This window comes from Eubalaena glacialis, chromosome 6, assembly GCF_028564815.1.
Source record: "Eubalaena glacialis isolate mEubGla1 chromosome 6, mEubGla1.1.hap2.+ XY, whole genome shotgun sequence".
NCBI classification, from domain to species: domain Eukaryota; kingdom Metazoa; phylum Chordata; class Mammalia; order Artiodactyla; family Balaenidae; genus Eubalaena; species Eubalaena glacialis.
The window spans coordinates 13243000-13261971 of NC_083721.1; the positions used below are offsets into that span (position 1 = coordinate 13243000).

The 18972-nt window shown below is 38.6% G+C and overlaps 1 protein-coding gene across 3 annotated transcripts in view; it reads left to right on the top strand.

Moving 5' to 3' along the window:
- The window catches only part of SCAF4 (SR-related CTD associated factor 4), a 56862-nt gene extending 38184 nt beyond the window's left edge, over window positions 1-18678 (top strand). For 2 of the 3 annotated variants that reach the window (XM_061192916.1, XM_061192918.1), the window contains 5 exons: window positions 1496-1653; window positions 3017-3182; window positions 3272-3358; window positions 3515-3706; window positions 17537-18678. In XM_061192916.1, the coding sequence (XP_061048899.1) occupies window positions 1496-1653; window positions 3017-3182; window positions 3272-3358; window positions 3515-3706; window positions 17537-18462 (1529 nt within the window). In that variant the 3' untranslated portion in view covers window positions 18463-18678. The remainder of the gene's footprint in view (window positions 1-1495; window positions 1654-3016; window positions 3183-3271; window positions 3359-3514; window positions 3707-17536) is intronic. The other variant, XM_061192917.1, reaches the window with a different exon arrangement.
- Window positions 18679-18972: the final 294 nt, after the last annotated feature.

Sequence of the window (18972 nt, forward strand, 5' to 3'; positions counted from 1 at the left end):
ATTTTTGAGATTTTTCAAATACCCACTATGTGGGTGCCAGTCTCTCCATTATAATAAACTGAGGAAACAACAGTGAATAAGACAAATGTGGTCCTTGCCCTTATGCAACTTACATTTAGTGGGAGAGATGCAGACACAAATAATTACTGATTGTGGGCTTAATTATTAATTATAGTATTAAGTGGATCTTAGGTAGAATTTTTCACTGTAAAAACCTAACAGATGAAATGAGTCTCAAACTGAACATTGTTAGTAAAATCCACTGCTTCATAGTAATTTCTTTGAAAATGTTTAAATGTCCAGAGAAGCCATCAAAAGCAAACGTGTAAGACAAGGAGGTGCAGTTATTTGTAGGCTGAATATTAAAAATGCCAGGTTGATAGTGGAATTGCATTGGGAAAAATGGCAGCTTGTGGGGGCATGACCTGAAGACTGATAGATAGCAGGACGAGAGGAGCACAGGGTGGCGTGGCAAAGTACAGTAAATACTTGAAGCATTAAAGAACTTCAATCAGGAGGGATGATTTGAGAAGCCAGAAGGCAGTGAAACAGTGCTGGACTTTTCCCATATACCACCTCCTCCCTCCTTGGTGCGTAATGCCTTCGCTTAAGGATCGGGCTAGGCTTCTGTTCAGGCAGACAGGTATTGAGGGCCTACTATGTGCCAGGCATTCTGGGAGACTTTGGTCCCGGGTAAAAAGAATCCTGCTCCTCCCTCCCAGGGTCTTTAATCCAAACAATACACTTCTGTGGTTAAGAACAGAGACTTTAGAGCCAAATATGCCTGGGTTGAATCCCATCTCTGCCACTACTAGGCATGTGACTTCGGGCAAATTGTCTTTTGTTTTCACCTCTTGAGAAATGGGAATAATAATAGTAGGACCTACTTATAGATGGTACTTATAGATGGTTAGGAGAATTAAATAAATATATATATAGCTTAGAACTGTGCCTGGCACGTAAGTAAGCATTCTTTTTGCATGTTTGCTATTGTTAATTTAAATAATTAATGTTTATGAGATTAGCATAGGCATTTCTTTAATAATAAGAATGCTCTCTGGTTTTTTGGGGTTTTTTGTTTTTTTAATTTATTTTTGGCTGCGTTGGGTCTTCGTTGCTGAGCGCGGGCTTTTCTCTAGTTGTGGCGAGCGGGGGCTACTCTTCGTTGTGGTGCACAGGCTTCTCATTGCAGTGGCTTCTCTTGTTGCAGAGCACGGGCTCTAGGCACTCGGGCTTCAGTAGTTGTGGCTCACGGGCTCTAGAGCGCAGGCTCAGTAGTTGTGGCGCACGGGCTTAGTTGCTCCAAGGCACGTGGGATCTTCCCGGACCAGGGCTCGAACCCGTGTCCCCTGCATTGGCAGGTGGATTCCTAACCACTGCGCCACCAGGGAAGTCCTGCTTTCTGATTTTAATATCAACATTTTAAAAATCATTTCTGGGTTTAAAGTTATAAACTGAAATGTAAGCTTTTGTTAAATTTCTTTAACTCTCATAGATTGGAAGGGAATTCCCAAAAAGCATGAAAATGAAGTTGCTCAAAATGGAGGGGCAGAAACCTCACACACAGAACCAGTATCACCCATACCTAAGCCTTTACCTGTGCCTGTCCCTCCTATTCCTGTTCCTGCACCTATAACAGTACCACCTCCACAGGTAAGACTATTTGGGGCATTGTTTAAACTTTTAAGTGTCTGAAAGATACCTTTCTAAATCTTACTATAGATGTATGTCTAGATTCATAGTCAAAGACATGAGTGCATAGATGTACATATTAATTTTTTGTGTGTTGGTATGTCAGACCTATTATTTATAAATGCTTTTAAAAACCAGAGTAAATTTCATATTGCCTTATATCTGTCGAGATTATTCAGTGTCTTACCTCATAACCTTTTTGACTTGAGATGTGATTTTCCTGTTACATGTTAAGAGCTAAGTAAGTAATGTTTTGGTAAAAATTATAAATACTTGACCCATACTTTTATGTATGATCCACTAGATTTTTCTTTTCTTTCAACACCTTCTTTCCTCAATTTCTCACATTAAAACTGAATCAGATAAATCTGAGCTATCACAAAACTGGGTTGCCTAGCTTCTTTATTTTTCTTAGTGTTAGGAGAAAATTACATGCTTTGATACATACTTAGCTGTGATATTTTATAAATGGAGTTCCCAAATTGGCACTCTTTAGCTGACCTTTTGGATATGCCCTTCCAGTGCAGGTTCTAAATAAGATTCAATGAATGTCAGCACTCATTTAAAGAAACTTGACTAATCTCTTAAGATTGATTATACTTTTTTTTTTTTAACAATAGCTAACATATGTTGGGTATTTATTAAGTGCCAGGCACTAGCACTTAATATTTATTGACTCTTTAATCCCCATAATTATGTGAGGTTGGCACTTTTCCATTTTACAGATGAGTAAACTGAGGTCTAGGGAGTGTAATGGAAGTAGCTTGCTCAGGGTCACAAAACGACTTGAAAGGGGGGCCAGGCACTTTGACCCTAAGGACCTGTGATCTTAATCACTGTGCAGATTACCAGGTAGCTTTTTTTGAAGTTGTATTTCTCAAACTTATTGACCTAACCATGAGACATTTTTTAATATATTAATATTCTAGCAGAACACCAATATAGGTGCTGGTGAATTACAGTGTGAATTTGCTGTCATAAAGTAGAGAGTAAATATGTGATTTTTGGGAATTTCTTGGTGGTCCAGTGGTTAAGACTCTGTGCTTCCACTGTAGGGGGCACAGGTTTGATCCCTGGTCGGGGAACTAAGATCCCGCATGCCGTGCGGTGCGGCCAAATAGAAAAAGGGGAAAATATGTGGTTTCTATTGTTTAGGGGTAGGTGCAGATTACCACCTGTTATCTAATAAGTGTATTCACATAATAAGCACAATTTAGAGATTTCTTTTTTCTTTTTTCAACAAGGTATTTTCCTTGTCTCTACACACTATGTGGGTGGGAGGGTGGCTAGATATGTGGCTTCATTTTCTGTTCTTTCTCTCTAGGTCCCACCACATCAGCCGGGACCTCCTGTAGTTGGTGCTCTCCAGCCACCCACTTTCACGCCTCCTTTGGGAATTCCCCCTCCAGGCTTTGGTCCTGGTGTTCCTCCTCCTCCACCTCCTCCACCATTTTTGCGCCCAGGATTCAACCCAATGCATTTACCACCAGGTACACTAAGTTATTTGAGAAGACATTCTTTTTTTAGAGCCTGAAATAAAGTGACACAACTTCAGTTGACATTATTTTTCTTATTCTAGGTTTTCTTCCTCCTGGACCCCCACCTCCTATAACTCCACCAGTATCCATTCCTCCTCCTCACACTCCACCAATAAACATCCCAAACTGTAAGCATGTTTTTCCTTTGTGTTCACTTGTCCTCTTGGAATTGAGAGTAGGAGGGAGAATGGACCAGTAATAGGACCTGTAGTATGGCAAAAGAATGTTGACCGGGAGATAATTATTTATTCAGCTTCACATGTTGATGTAATTATATTCCTTAGCTACTATCGCTGGTATAAATGAAGACACTACAAAAGACTTATCTATTGGAAATCCCATTCCAACAGTGGTGTCTGGGGCTAGAGGAAACGCCGAGTCTGGTGACAGTGTGAAAATGTATGGTTCTGCTGTGCCACCTGCTGCACCCACGAATCTGCCCACCCCTCCTGTAACCCAGCCTGTTTCACTTCTTGGTAAGTTAAGTTTTTTATCATTAGTTTTCTTTCCCCTGCCCAAGTTAGGCTTTTTATATAAACAATGCTAATTTTGGTAAAATGTTCTCTGAGGCTATTTTTCTTTGAGGAAGATCTTTCTCTTAAATATGTGTACTTTAGTCTTTACCAAGAATATGCTCAAGAGACAGCCTCAAAAATGAAATCATGTTTGTCTGTCTTGAATAAAAGTTTGGATTTGCACATCTTAATTTGGTATAGCAAAGTGATTAAACTAATCTCTATAAAAAGGAGTTGGTACATAGTCCATGATTAACAAAACCCCAGACATCGCAGCTTTATAAGAGAGAGCATTTCTTTAACAATGTGGGGTTTTTTCCTGTCTGGATTAATTTTTATACACTTAAAATCCCTGGACTTTGGTAGCATTCTCTGTGGGCTAGCAAAGAAATTATCTTTGATACATTGCAATAAAATGGCTTTGTTACCTGAGTGACAGTTGCACAGCCTGAGGCAATGCTTTTTCCACTGACCCCTCATTTTTCTCCTGTAAGAGTTCATGTGTTGTATTCTTTACCCACAACTCTACTTCTGTGATCCATGGAAGTGTGGTTTAGATTGTTTACATCTTTAAGAGGCCTTACCCTTGCTTGAATTATAAGTGAATATGTCATATACTTGTTATAGTGACCATCCTATAACAATAAATTGTTGTATTTGAAGTGGTATTGCCAAATATAATTAACACTTGATTCTCCTAATGGGTAGTTAATTCATCCTTAGTGTTAGAATATCCTAGTCCTGTGAGCCCATTGTATTTTTCAGAGGTATGTGTGTGCAAATGTTCGCTTTCATAATCTTAGTTTTTTTAAGGAAAGAGCATATTGGTTACTTCTGGGATGTAGGACTGTGGGACATTGGTTTGTGATGTAGGACTTCTACTTTTCACCTACAGCTTTCAGTACTGTTGGAAATTTTCACTTTGTTGCATGTACTACATTTATAATAAAAATCAATTTGTTTTTAAATGGCATGCTGTCTTCTGCCCTCTCCAAGACTGAGTTTAGGCTGATAATAAACTTGATTTTTATTTCTTTTAGTACACAGACTGGGTAATGGTAAAAGAGGATTTAGGGTTAAAATTTGTCACAAGTAATGTAGCTGTAGTCATCATAATGATGGAAAATGATTTGTTTAATGGGGAAGTTGCTTAAGAGGTCTATGCCCTAATGGAAGTCATAGTAGAAGGAACAGTGGGAACAGTGAACTAGTAGCCAGGAAACCTTAATATCTTTGGATCTCAGTTTTGTTATGCTTCTCCCCCCCACTCCATATTTGTAATAAGATGGTTACACAAGAATCACAGAATCTAAGTTGGGTAGAATTTTCTGATCAACCTCTTTCCTCTACCCCACACGTATGCCCCTGATTGTGAATTCTCTTTGAAATGAAGTTTCCTACTCTGGTATCCATGGGTATTAGGCCATCTGAGACTGTTTACAGAATTTCATGCATTTGTGGTTTTTTTCTGGTCTTAGTAAATTCACTGAATGAATGAAAAGATTTCATCATCTCCAAGACTTTAATAACCGCTACTTTCGAACAACCTTTAAGAATAAATAACCCAGGGAGTTCCCTGGTGGTCTAGTGGTTAGGATTCTGGGCTTTCACTGCTGTGGCCCGGGTTCAGTCCCTGGTCGGGAAACTGAGATCCCACAAGCCACACGGCACAGCCCAAAAAAAAAAAGAAGAAATTACCTGCCTTTTACTTAACATTCAGGTCTTGGAGACTCTGCCCTTTATTTCTTATCACTACTGAAATGTATAATTTAAACTCTCAGCCAACATGTGAAACAAAATAAAACACAAATCAAAAGTTGGTGAGCATGAAAAATAAACTTAGTAAGCTAGTCACTGCTAGAAAAATCATTAAATTTCTTAGCATTTATCATTATTTAACATACCTGTTTGGATGTCCATCTCCTCCCACCCCCAAGAATGGAAGCTCCATGAGAGAGGAACATTATTATGTAAGTGGATGGATGGATGGTTTTCAGTGTAGGATTGTTTATACTTCACCTCTGATGATGATCTTTGTAACTTTTAAAACAAAATATAGAAATTGAAGGCTGTTCCAGATCTGGAAAGGTTAAAATATGACATAACATAAAAATGAAAACTGTTTTGTTAAAATAGGCACTTTTAACTAAACTGCAGTAGTTTAGTTGAATCATGAGAAAGAGAGCCTTCCATTTTCCTTCAATAAGAAATCTTGAAAAGAATATCCCATGAATTTGACCTTTTATAGAAATGAGACTTTTTAGTGTATATGCAAATAAAGGAGGATTTAACCAAAAGGCTAATCACAATTCCATCATTTTGATAAAGGAATATAGTAATTACATGCAATATTGTAGCACTAAAGGATCAGTAAATAGGTTGAATATTGTTGATGTTAACCAAGTAACAGAATACTAGAACTAGATGCTTTCAAGTTTTCTCTTGGTGCTCTAATGTTTTCTCTTATGATAATAAAAAGCAATGTTATACTATACAGAAAACTTTAAGCCTAGAAGGTGATACTAAACTTGTTTCTTCAACTGTGAGAAAAGGAATGAAATGTCACACCGGGGTGTTGTGATCATTCAGTTGGGCTAACATATATAAACAACTGACATGGGGCCTGCCACAGAGTAGGCACTCAGTGAATGGTGGGTGCTTATTACAGGTAAGGAATGTCATAGATGATATTTAGCATACCTAGAGAAGAGTATTGAAAATTCTAAAATTATATTACTTACTTGTGATTTATTTTAAACTGTTCTAATTGTCAGCAGAGGAAGCAGCCTTTTCAGGGAAGTATGTATCTTGGCATGGCTGCCTCAGATATTTCATGATATATTAGACCAAGAGATAAGTTCACATGTATTAAAGTTCCATCAGTTGGCTTACTGAGAAAATGTGTGTTAGTCATAATGGCATTTCATTTAAATAGCACAATATGGTATCTGTATTCTTCCTATTAATGATACTCAAATTGTTTTCTTACAGTGGAAGCTAAATGTATCCTTGAGACTTAACTGAGTTCTTGGATCCTAATTTCTGAAATGTGGCAATAATATTTTTAAAGTAGAGGGGCCAAAAAAACATTTCAACAAACAGATCTTCCAAAATTCTGTTGTAGGCCCTGGTTATGAAGGAGGTGGTGGGGTGCTTTAAGGATGGCTTGGTGTTAAGAATTTTCTGAATGATCAGACTTAAGTGTGGATGTTAGTTTGGGAGTGATGACTACCTGTTTCTGGAATTGGGCTGAAGTAGCCCTTGCTACCAGATTTGTAGAGAACTACCTCCATCTTTTAGAGATTCTGATTATTTTAGTAACTGATAATCTGAAAACATAAAACTATTCGATGCACAATAATAACTCATTATCACTTGATTTTAAAGGAATCTGTTCTTAGTACCTCACACTTCAAAATAGCTAGAGCAGTGGTCATTTCATAAAAGCTAAAGGAAACAGTTTACAGTTGTTGACCATTTAGGAGAGAAGGAATATTAAAGGTGATAGCAATTCAGTACATTCTCTTTACTGTATAAGTGTATGTGTTTACTTTTCCAAACTTTTGTATAACATGTATCTCTAATACAATGTACAGCATATTTTTATTTAAAATTTCATTGTAAATGTGAAATTTGGGTTACTTTGGTGTTCCAAACAATAAAAAAATACACAAAAAAATGTTTGTTTGTGTTACATATCTCTGTTGTGTTACCAGCATATCCATAATATCTTTTCAAGGAAAAATTAAGCTAAATCGGATTCATTCCTATTGTGGAAAATTAAAGTCTCTTCTCTTGCCAGATACATTTACTCATTAATTATTATTATACAGAGATTCTCTCCAGTTTTGTCACACTGCTATAGATGATGGTAAAATTTATAAGTAAGAATTGGGTATGTGTAAGATTGCTTCTTATTGATAATATTTGTTACCAAATATTTAAAGCAAAAGTCACAGGTTGGTAGCCTACAGGCTGACTTGCTAGGCAGTAGTATGATGTATACTTCGTGCTTGATTTTCACACATCCTTGCCTGGCCTTGATAGGCATTTGATGTTCCAAAATTTGGACACTTCAAGAATTATGTAGACAGAATTGGTTTGTGAATTAAACAGGCGTGTTTGCTTTTATGCAGTAGCTATCTATGATCCTTAAGACTGCCTTGAAGATGAATAATTTTACTATCAAGTTCTGTAATTCCATTTGACTCTTGAACAACGCGGTGATGAGGGCTGCCAACTCCCATGCAGTCAAAACTCCACACATAACTTTATAGTTGGCCCTGCATATCCGAGGTCCCACATCTGCAGATTCAACCAACTATGGATCGTGTAGTACATATTTACTGGAAAAAAAAAATCTGTGTATAAGTTGGTCCATACAGTTCAAACCTGTGTTATTCAAGGGTCAACTGTACTTTAAAATTGATATTTGACTTGTGATTTCACTTAGCTTTAGATTTTTCTGCCTAGAATTTTGATAGTTTTATAATTAGTAATTTTTAACACTATAAATTAGAACATTAGAGCACCAATCTACTAGTGTGAATAACATTCAAAGGAAACCTGAAGAAAGTTTTCAAAAGTTTTTTTTAATGATAACACCTAATTTTTTAAACACTTTTTGCATTTTAATATTCTTCCTTATTGTAGACTTTGTTATAATATTGGTTATATTAAATTATAACCCAGAGGGGTCTACCAGATGTTTGTTTATCCTATAAAAGTGTTCTTTGAAAGCTTTAAAATATTTGAATTGGTACTCTAAATATTGCATTATATTATTCCACTATGTTTCCCAAATACTCATCACAGTGCCTTCAACTTTGTATATAATATTGTTCAATGAATGTTTTAATAGTGATCGATCCACAGCAGATATTTACCTTGGATATGAATTTATGCATGAATACACACTATATTTTCTCAGAAGGCGAAGCACTTCAAACAAAACATGGAGAAGGTCTTGCACAAAAACTTGAAAGCTGCTTATCACATTGTCTCCATCTCTCTCTGCACTTCCTAGGCTGCAGAACTCCAGCCTAAAGAGTCTCTTAAGTTTAAATCTCTGACATCTCTTTGGGCCTGAGGAAGGTGGGAGGGGCAGAAACTCTGGGCTCTAGATTGCTTTTGGTAGACAAAGGTAATGCTGTGAAGAATTTCAGGTAAGAGTTTTTCCAGCTAACATTGAAAATAAAATTTCCTATGGATGATCTCATTCAGTGATGGATTACCAGTATATCCCAAGCTTCTTGACTCTAATAGTACAACTCTTAACTCTAAGTCACAGCTGTTATACTTTGCCAGTTACAATAAAATAGCAATTCATATGCAAACAAATTCTAAAAAAAACGGCTATAAATGAGCTATAGGGAAATTGACCAAACCTTATTGTACGTTACTTTGCAGAAAATCCAAGGCGTCATTTTAAAGAGATAGTGGTCTCTGATTCTTCATTTGAAATTATGGTTTTCATGTATTAGATTTTATCAAAACATAATGTACCCCATGCTAAAAATAGATACACATCTTAGTCTGCCTGCGCTATATGTTATTGAAAACTCAAATTTCTTTTAGCAATCTCTTGCTACCATTCTAAGAACGATTTATTTTTGGTATAGTAATGTATAATGCAATCTAAAATGTGCTCTCTCTCATTCTTTGAAAACTAGCTCCGCATTTTTCCATTCTCCCCTTCTCCCAACGCAGTGCCTCCTATAAGAATCACCTGGGAGTCTTTTCAAAATAATTAGGGCCTAAATGTTGTTAACTGGTGAATCTAGGTGAAGGAAATACATGTATGGGTTGTACTGTTATTTAAATTTTCTGAAGGTTTGTAGTTTAAAAAAAAAAAACACTTTTAATGATTAAACAAGTACATATATATATATGCCTTGGGGCTCTCAGGGCATTGGTGGGAGAGATGAGATAAGAGTGGCTGGTATATCTTTTTCCTTGTATGAACAAATTTTGAGTTAGGGCCATGCACAATACCACAGTGACCTTCATTCGTTTGGAATCAAGAAAAGGTGGAACTGCGACTAGGAGCGGAAAAGGAGGTTGTGAAAGAACATTGCAGCTTTTCTCAAAATTTCAGATATTCATAGGTTTACAGTGGAAAGAGACTCACCGCCCTGGGGGAGAGACCTGGACCTTGTAGCCACTGCTTTTGCCCCCTGAGAGGTATCTTGTTGATGAGTTTAGTCATCCCTTATGCCACCACCATTCATTCATTCATACGTTCAACATGTGTTTACTCCAGTACCTACCGTGTGCCAGGCACCCTTCTGGGTACTAGAGATCCCTGAATGACAAGACAGGGCCTGTCTTCCTGGAGCTTACATTCTAGTGGGGACTTAGATAGTAAGTAATAATTTCAAATGAAGCTATTCCTATGAAGAGAGTAAAGCAGAGAACGGGATTGGAGGAATGTCGTGTGAGATGTACTCTTAAATAGGATGGCCAAGGAAGGCTTCTAAGGAGGTAATACAGAGAAATAATAGAGGAAAGAGCCATATAGACACAGGGAAAACATCTCGTTTAGAGAGGAGAACAGAAGGGGAGCTTGGACTGAGAACAGACTTGGCTTGTTGGAGGGACTACAGTGGGCTGTTAGGGTTGAGCAGTGTGATGATAAGGAAGAGCCGCAGGTGAGTTCAGAGCTGGTAGTCGGGGGCCAGTCAGAGTACAACAACAAGTACAGATTTAAACACTTTAAATCTGGTTTCCATTTTTCAAAGGATTAAGGATGGCTGTTCTGTAGAAAGCAGACTATAGGAGTTGGTCAGGGTGGAAAGAGGAGACTGGTTTGGATGCCATTGGAGTAGATGAGATTCGAGTGCTAACAGCTTGCACTAGGATGGCACAGCAGAGGTAACAAGCATTTGGATTCTGAACTGATTTTGAAGATACAGCCTTCAGAATGGCCTTATTATATATGTGAGAGAAAGGAGTCAAGAACGACTATGGTTTTGACCTGAGCAATTTAGTTGAGTGTAATTGCCATTCCTCAGATGGGCAAATCTCAAAGAGGAGTGGGTTTAGGATGAGGATGTCAAGTTAAATGTTGGATGTTTTAACTTTGACATTCAGGTGCAGATGACAGCTAAACAACTGGTAAAGTCTAAAGGTGTAAATTCTGGTATAATCAGCAAATATAAATAATATTTACAGCCGCCAGAGTCTGTGAGATTACCTAGGGAGGGAACGTAGTGAGAGGGATGAGCCCAGGAAAACGTCAGCATTTAGCAGTTGAAAATATGATACGGAGAACTAAGACATGATGGGAACTCTTCCAAGGAGTTTGTATATATATCAATCATTTAAGCCTTACAGTTCTTTGAAGTCAACACAGTTATCCCCATTTTGTAGATGGGGAATCAGAGGCATAAACAGATGAAGTGACCTGCCCAAGGTCACAGCTCCATGTGGCAGCACCTAGAATTGAAGGTACCCTTATTCCAACACCTGTGCTTTTTAACCACTGTCCTCTACTGTTCCATCCAGCAAAGGATACTGAGAAGGTGCAGCTAGAGGGCTAGGAAACAAAAGTAGAGGAAGGTATTCTGGAAGCCCAGTAAAGAAAGTTCCTAGGAAGGAGGGAGAGATCAACTATCAGATGCCATTTTTGGGCCAAAGAAGAGTGCTGAGACTTGCTAACGGGATTTATCAAAATGAAGGCTTCTGGATGACCTTGAGAAATGTGGTTTTATTGGAGTGATGGGTTCAAAAGCCTATGTAAGTATATATAGATAGGGTCAGGAGAGAATGAGAGATACAAGAAATGGATACAATGATTTTGGACATCTCTCTGAGGAGATGTGCTATATAGGGGAACAGTAAAACGGGGGTGAGCTGAAGGGAGATACAAGGTGAGGGCAGTTCTTCTGTGTTTATTTCCAAAAACTCTAGCATGTTCATTATTGGAAAACCCAGTAGAGGGGAAATTTTTGTTGCAAGAAAGAGGAGATATTTGCTAGGTTGATACTCTTATGTAGGTGAGGGTATGGATTCAGAGTTTGAACGTGGGGCACAGATGTTCACAGATGGAGTAGTATGGATACAGGTGCAGGTAAATCGGTAGATTTGGTGGTAGGTAGGTGGATTAACAAAGCCTTTCTAAATGCCTCTTTTTTTTTTAATATACCAACTAAGATAAATAAAACGTGGTATTTCCATTTAACAATACTTGATAATGAAAAGAAATGAAGTACTTACACATGCTACAACATGGATGGGCCTTGAAAAGATACGCTAAGTGAAAGAAGCCAGTCACAAAGGGTCACATATTGTATGATTCCACGTTTATGAAATGTCCAGAATATGCAAGTCCATAGAGACAGAAAATAAAATGTATGGTTGCCTGGGGGTCGGGGTGGAGTTGGGGGGAAACAGGAAATGATGGTTAATGGATACAGGGTTTCCTTTGAGGTGATGAAAATGTTCTAAAATTTATTTCGATGGTTGCCCAACTCTGAATATATTAAAAAAAACATTGAATTACACCCTTTATGTGGGTGAATTGTAGGCTATGTGAATTTTACCTCCCAGAAGCTATATAAAACCAGCTAAGAATAGACAGGATTAAGGAGAAACAGGAACATGTGAAATAGATATCTAGAAACATAAGAATGTGAATTGAGTAGGGAAATTAGAATTGCTGGCCAGGATTAAGGGAGCATTTGTGGTTGTAGTTATAAATAAAATGAGACCAGTCAGCATGTTGGAGGTGGTGCCCAGCCATATTCAGGTGCAGGTTAGGTAGAAGAGTTGCATTTAAAACCAGTGCTGAGGTTTTTCCAGGCAACATGGTAAGGGAGAACCATGGACTCCGAGACAGGTAAGGAGGAAAGTAAAGATGTGAAGGGCACTGGGGACGTGATCCTAGTGGGATGAAGGTTGTTCTGGGAAAGAGGGTCAGAGAGTGGGGTACTTGAAAATGAGAATTCAGAAGTGATGAAGTTACTTGTAATGAAAGGTCCAGGACTTCTAGAGGCGTTGGCTGTGGTAGAATGGAAGACAAGATGATGGGCAGAGAAGAGGTAGAAGAACCGCCTTTTCTCCTGATTTGCCTTTTCAGGTGTTCTCTCTGCCCTTCCTCCTCCTCTCCCTTCCGTTTTTCACATAGCAAATCCTTGCTTTTTTTTTTTTTTTTTTTTTTGAAAAATCCAACTTAAATTTACATCCTCCATGAAAGTGTTCAGCTAACATTCTCCTGACATTTCAAGGTCCACACTGGTCTCCAGTCATGATATCAGCCTTCCCTTCCTTCACCACCCCTTTAATCTTTTAACATACCTGTTCTTTATTTCCCATAATTACCAGCGTCTTTGCTATAGAAAGCACTGGCACCTCCCCTTTAATCTTGATTTTTACTTTTTAATTGTGAAAGTGGATTTTTTTGATTCATCATAGGTAATAGCCTTGGTTTTTTAAACTTCAGTTTGGTTTTTTATACTTCTTGAATTTAAATAGAGACATTTGGGGCTGTCACTTTTTTCGTCTGCCTTAAAATCTTGCTGTATAGGAAATTTGGAGTCTTCTATCTATAGTGTGAGTTTCCCCAGGTCTGAACTCTTCCCTTTTTTGTTTCATCCATGTTCTGGATAAGTTAACACCATGGCTCTTCTGAGCTCTGTACATTTAATCAATCACTTCAGCACATTTCCACCAGGGGTAGCCTAGGCCCCTCCAACTCTCAGTATTAACATGTGAAATTTGTTGTCTGTCTCCAAAAATTGCTTCTCCTTCCAAATTCCTGCATTGAGTTGATGCCTTCACCCACTCATTCGAAGCAGAGAGCTATATGTTCCTCCATCTCTTATATTCTGCCGGTCCTGCCAACTAAAGGGCTGAAACCTGTTCTTCGTCTCTCGCACCTCGTTCCGTTGTCTCTCACCTCTCTTCCCTAGATTCTTGGAATAAGAGTCTAACTACTCTTCAGTGTCCTCTGCCTCCTTGCTTTCCTGTATACTATTTGCCGGAGGGGTCTTTCAGAAATGCACATGAGGATCATCCCTGCTAAAAATTCCTCCGTGGCTTTCCCACCACTCTAGATCAAAGTCCAGGTTCCTTTTCATGGCATATAAGACCTGGATTGCCCCGGCCTAACTGTTCAGCCTCACAAACCTCATTTTTTTCTTTTTTAATTGGTAGCAATCTGTATTCATACAGATTCATTCTAGCTGCTTCAATAGTAAACCTCAGCTTTTCTCTCCTTGATTTTCATCAAAAGACATTCTGTTGCAATTCTCAGAACAACACACTTTACTGCTTCACTTTGCTAATAATAATAGGCCTCTCCAGAAGCCGCTGTTCTCTTTAACCAGTAATGCCCTTCCTTACATTGGCCTTGAATGTTCTTCCTTTCCTTTGGGACCCAATTCAGACATTCCCCGGGACTCCTGCTCAGATTCACACACACTGACTTTGTCAGTTCCACCTTTGTCACCATAATAGTGTGTGCCACCTCCTATAGCAATTGACATTTGTCTTTCTACTAGGTTATGTCCTGTTTGAAGGAAAAGATTATTATTTTTTTTAATCTTTATATCCCCAGCACGTTAAATGTGTTAATAATGTAAAGCCTAGATGTTCAACATATGTATGAATAAATGAATTTTTTTAAGTTTGTAACTCTAGAAAACTTGTCAGGTATTTCACGTCATACTTCCAAATAAAATGAATAATTGCTTTGAATGTCCTTTAGACTTGGTAACTCACTGTGTATTCCATTGGTATATGCATCATGACAGCTTTCCTAATAAAAATAAAAATGAAATTCAGCTCTTATGCCTACCAAGGGCTTATGCCACCTGATATATTTTTTAATTAAATATAACTGTTATTATAAAAGCAGTACTTTTTTGTTCACTGCAAAACAACAGATGAGAAAAAAATACCTAATTCCACCACTTCTGTGGTCTGAAGGCCAACATTTGGAGCTATGGGAATTCTGTTGGGGGAATCTGTAAACTTTGTTGGTCCATAAAGGGTTAAAAGGAAATGAGCTTATTTACAAAAGAGGGAAAGAATTTGAGTGAATAATATTTTAAGTAAATCCCAAATATAAATATCCACATATATGGAATAGATGAATTAGGCTATGTTTTTCTCTTTATAAAAAATGTGCTTTGTAGGAGTTTTAAATATATGGGTACTGTAAAAGTTAACCCTGTTAAATCAACCTGTATGTACCCTCAAATGCATGTTATAAAAAAACTTAGAGATGTGTTGCTACAGATCGGTTTATATTTTATAAAGAATCATTGCCCATTTGCTCTCTTCTGTACAAGATTGAGGTTGGCCTTGCTTCCTTTGGCAGCTGTCAGTTTGGTAGCTGAGGAAGCCATCATTATGGGGAAATCAGGAATAGGACCTTCCCATTGTCCTGCAAAGGTCTGTTTCCTCTTAAAGGTTCAGCTGAACTTAATTCTTTTGTTACAATAAGATGCTTTGAACCCCTCCCCCATTTTTCTAGTGTTATTTAAAAACTTGCTTTTGGCCCCTTGAGCATATAGTTAGACACTGGAATGTGCCACAGCAAGTCTTTAACAGTAAAAATTTACCGTTTTCATCCTTGAGTAAAGCTGGTGGGAAAGTAAAGTTCGGTTTGTTGAAGTGCTTCTCTATATGATGACTCTCTTGAAGGAGGCTGTACATGGGTGCGCACATTTTATGTTGCTTGTTTTGAGTTAAAGTCCACAAATGTTGCGGCTCTACGATTTCTTTAAAAAGTGGGAGCAAGGACATATCTTAGGTGCCTTGTTGTCCCCTGTATGGTATGTACTCAATATATGTTCACTAAATGATATGAAGAATGTTAGTTTGCCATGAATTTTATATCAGGCTGAGATCATAGTATAAGCTCTGTAATATGTTCATTGTCTGGGATTTCCTAAGGAGAGTGTAAAGAGTCTGTGGGGTCTTTGCCTTGTTCATCCAATTCATCATTTCTGGCTTTTCACTATGGTAATTAGCATTTCTCAACTTTAGGCCTGACATATGGAAGCATAATTTTTTCCCAGTTACCAAAGTGCTTGACTCTGAACAGTGGTGGATATTGGGGGACCAGGAGAGGCCAGTAAGATCTCAATGATCAGAAAAGAAAACTTGTGTTTTTGCAAAGTGAAATATTTAGTGTTAGGATACTTATCATCTGTCAAAATAGATGTGTAGAATAATAATTTCAGCACTTAACTGTGTGCCAAGCTCTGAGCTCATGCTTATGTACTTTATCCCATTTAATCTCAACAAGAGGCAGATATTATTTTCCCCATTTCTGAGGCATGTGTCCAAGGTTGCTCCTATGTGAGATCCTTTTCACTGAATGTATTTCTCTTGAAGCATTTAAAAGAAAGTACTCTTTTTAAGTAAGTACCAAAGTGGTGAGTCTTCATGTTAAGAGTTATAAACTGATACACATACATTTTCCCATCTACTCTATTTAGTGCCTAAGTCTGACAGGATAGTATTGGACCATATGTCCTGAGGAACAAAAACTGAAGTAGAAATTCTTGTCTATCATATTAGTATTAATTGTTTATACAGAAAATCTAGGAGCAAATAGGACTTGTTAAATGTTTGCTGAAGTGAGTGGAAGTGATTGAAACTGTAAACATAAAATAATATGATGCTGGGGACAAAAAGATGAAGAAGTATTGGGTTTGCTCTCTGGTGGGTTTTCTGTCAGTGTCACGCAAGCATTTTTCTCACCATTGCCAGTTGATGGTCATAACCCACAACTTGCTCAAAGGCAGTTCTGCAGTACATGGGTAAATGGGACATTGTGACAATATCTGGAACATTTTCCTTTATTAGAATAACTCTTGTTGGTCATAGTATTTGCCTTGTGATGTTTATATTTGCAGAGAAATAAATTGAGAGAGACCATGATACCTGTTAACTTAAGTTGTGAACCACACAGATCCTCCTTTTCCATGTTATTATAAATGATGGGTTGAATTTGTTTGACTCTTAAAGCATAAGCAAACCCTCCTGTAAATGGGAAATAAAGTAAGTCATTGTCACTTTCAGCAGCAGCACTAACTTCATCAGTTTTGCCACCTTTGGGAAAGTGAATAGAAGGTGACTGGCTGAGCACTCAGCATTGTTCAGCAGTCATTTCGGCGTAGCAGTTTACACGTTATGCCGTGCTTTGCAGAGGGACTTGTAAAAATAAACTCTACATTTGTGTATGGATCTTTATAAACTAATACTGCATAATAACTGCACAAAGCATTTTAATGACACGGAATCAAAGAAACCTCCCTCTTCACTGGATTTTCTGGGTCATTGATCCCATTTTTTCCTAATAAAAAGTCAAATTAAGACTTAGAGTAAGAAGTTTTCTTCTAAGAGTACACCTGAAACAACCTTCAGTTGGGTCAAATAGTTCAGTTCTTTATCTCATTAGTTCAGTTCTTTTATCTCAGCGCACATGTGTTTCTCAAGTATTTTGAGTGGTAAACAGCTACTAGTCAAGGCTATACAAGGAGATTCTGACATACTCTTTCCAAAATTTGGTATATTACAATTTCTTTTTGCAGCTTCTTTTGACCTGTACCTATATTAGGTAGATGTGTATACATAGTATGTATCTCCAGGACTGCTTGCCCTGGGTTGTTACTGGGCCCTCACATTTTTCTGCTAGGTAGACAGGCAAACAGTATGAAATTTGAAGGTTTGGGGTTGAATTTCATTTTGCTTCAAGCTCCACAGGAAATAATTGAAAATAGAATATGCTGTCTTCTATGTTATTTTATTTACACTTTAATTTTTATTGCCTTGCAGGTACTCAAGGAGTTGCACCTGGCCCTGTAATTGGGCTCCAAGCCCCATCCACTGGTCTTCTTGGTGCCCGACCTGGCCTGATCCCACTCCAGCGCCCGCCAGGAATGCCTCCGCCTCACCTGCCACGCTTTCCTCTGATGCCGCCTCGTCCCATGCCTCCACATATGATGCATAGAGGTCCGCCACCAGGCCCCGGGGGCTTTGGGATGCCTCCGCCTCATGGAATGAAAGGTCCCTTTCCTCCCCATGGCCCCTTTGTCCGGCCCGGTGGAGTGCCAGGGCTCGGGGGCCCAGGGCCAGGCCCAGGGGGTCCCGAGGACAGAGACGGAAGGCAGCCACCGCCGCAGCAGCCGCCGCCGGCACCGCAGCCGCAGCAACAGCCACCGACGCAGCCATCGCAGCCGCAGCCGCCGACGCAGCCACAGCCGTTTAGAAACGATAACAGGCAGCAGTTCACTTCAGGTAGAGACCAAGAAAGGTTTGGAAGAAGATCTTTTGGAAATAGGGTGGAAAATGACCGGGAACGGTATGGGAACCGTAATGATGATAGAGAGAATAGTAATCGTGAAAGGAGAGAGTGGGGAAGAAGGAGCCCTGACCGGGACAGGCACAGAGACTTGGAAGAGAGGAATAGACGCTCTAGTGGGCATCGGGACAGAGAGAGAGATTCTAGAGATAGAGAGTCTCGTAGAGAGAAGGAGGAAAACCGAGGCAAGGAGAAGCCTGAGGTGACAGACAGGGCAGGCGGTAACAAAACCGTTGAACCTCCCATTAGTCAAGTGGGAAATGTAGACACTGTTTCAGAACTTGATAAGGGGGAGTCTGAGTCTGCAGTTGTAAAACCTTCTGAAGAGTTACCTGCTGAGGCTACCTCATCCGTTGAACCTGAAAAGGATTCTGGCTCAGCAGCCGAGGCTCCTCGTTAGAGACTGGAATTTGTCCACATGTGACAGTGACACTTCCTGGAGTGTAGAGCTTGAAGTGTACAGATGCTGTATTATACTTGCTCCTGCTATATCACAGCCCCGCAGTAGTTGGTGGGGAATTGTAAGCAATTTGATTGCTTCCCTTCTATTTAAAAATAGCCACAAAATAACAAAAAATACTGAAAATATGAATAAATATTACCCTTTTTGCTGTAACTTTTTAAAAGTTTTGACTTTAAAAAGTTTACAAATCGTAATTAGAAGTGCTCTCTATTTTTTTTTTTTTTTTAATTTAAGACAAGGTAACGGTGAAAGCTCCTCAAAAACAATAGGGATGTTTTTAATAAACTCTATTTTCGTAACAAACTTTAATGTGTGCTATTCTTCCTACACTGCATTAAGGTGGAAAAGGATTGTTCACCATCAAAGTTTGAGCTGTTAATACTGTGTTGGAGTCTAAATTAGACTTGTATATTTGATGGAAATAGACATCTTTATGTAGTTATTCTC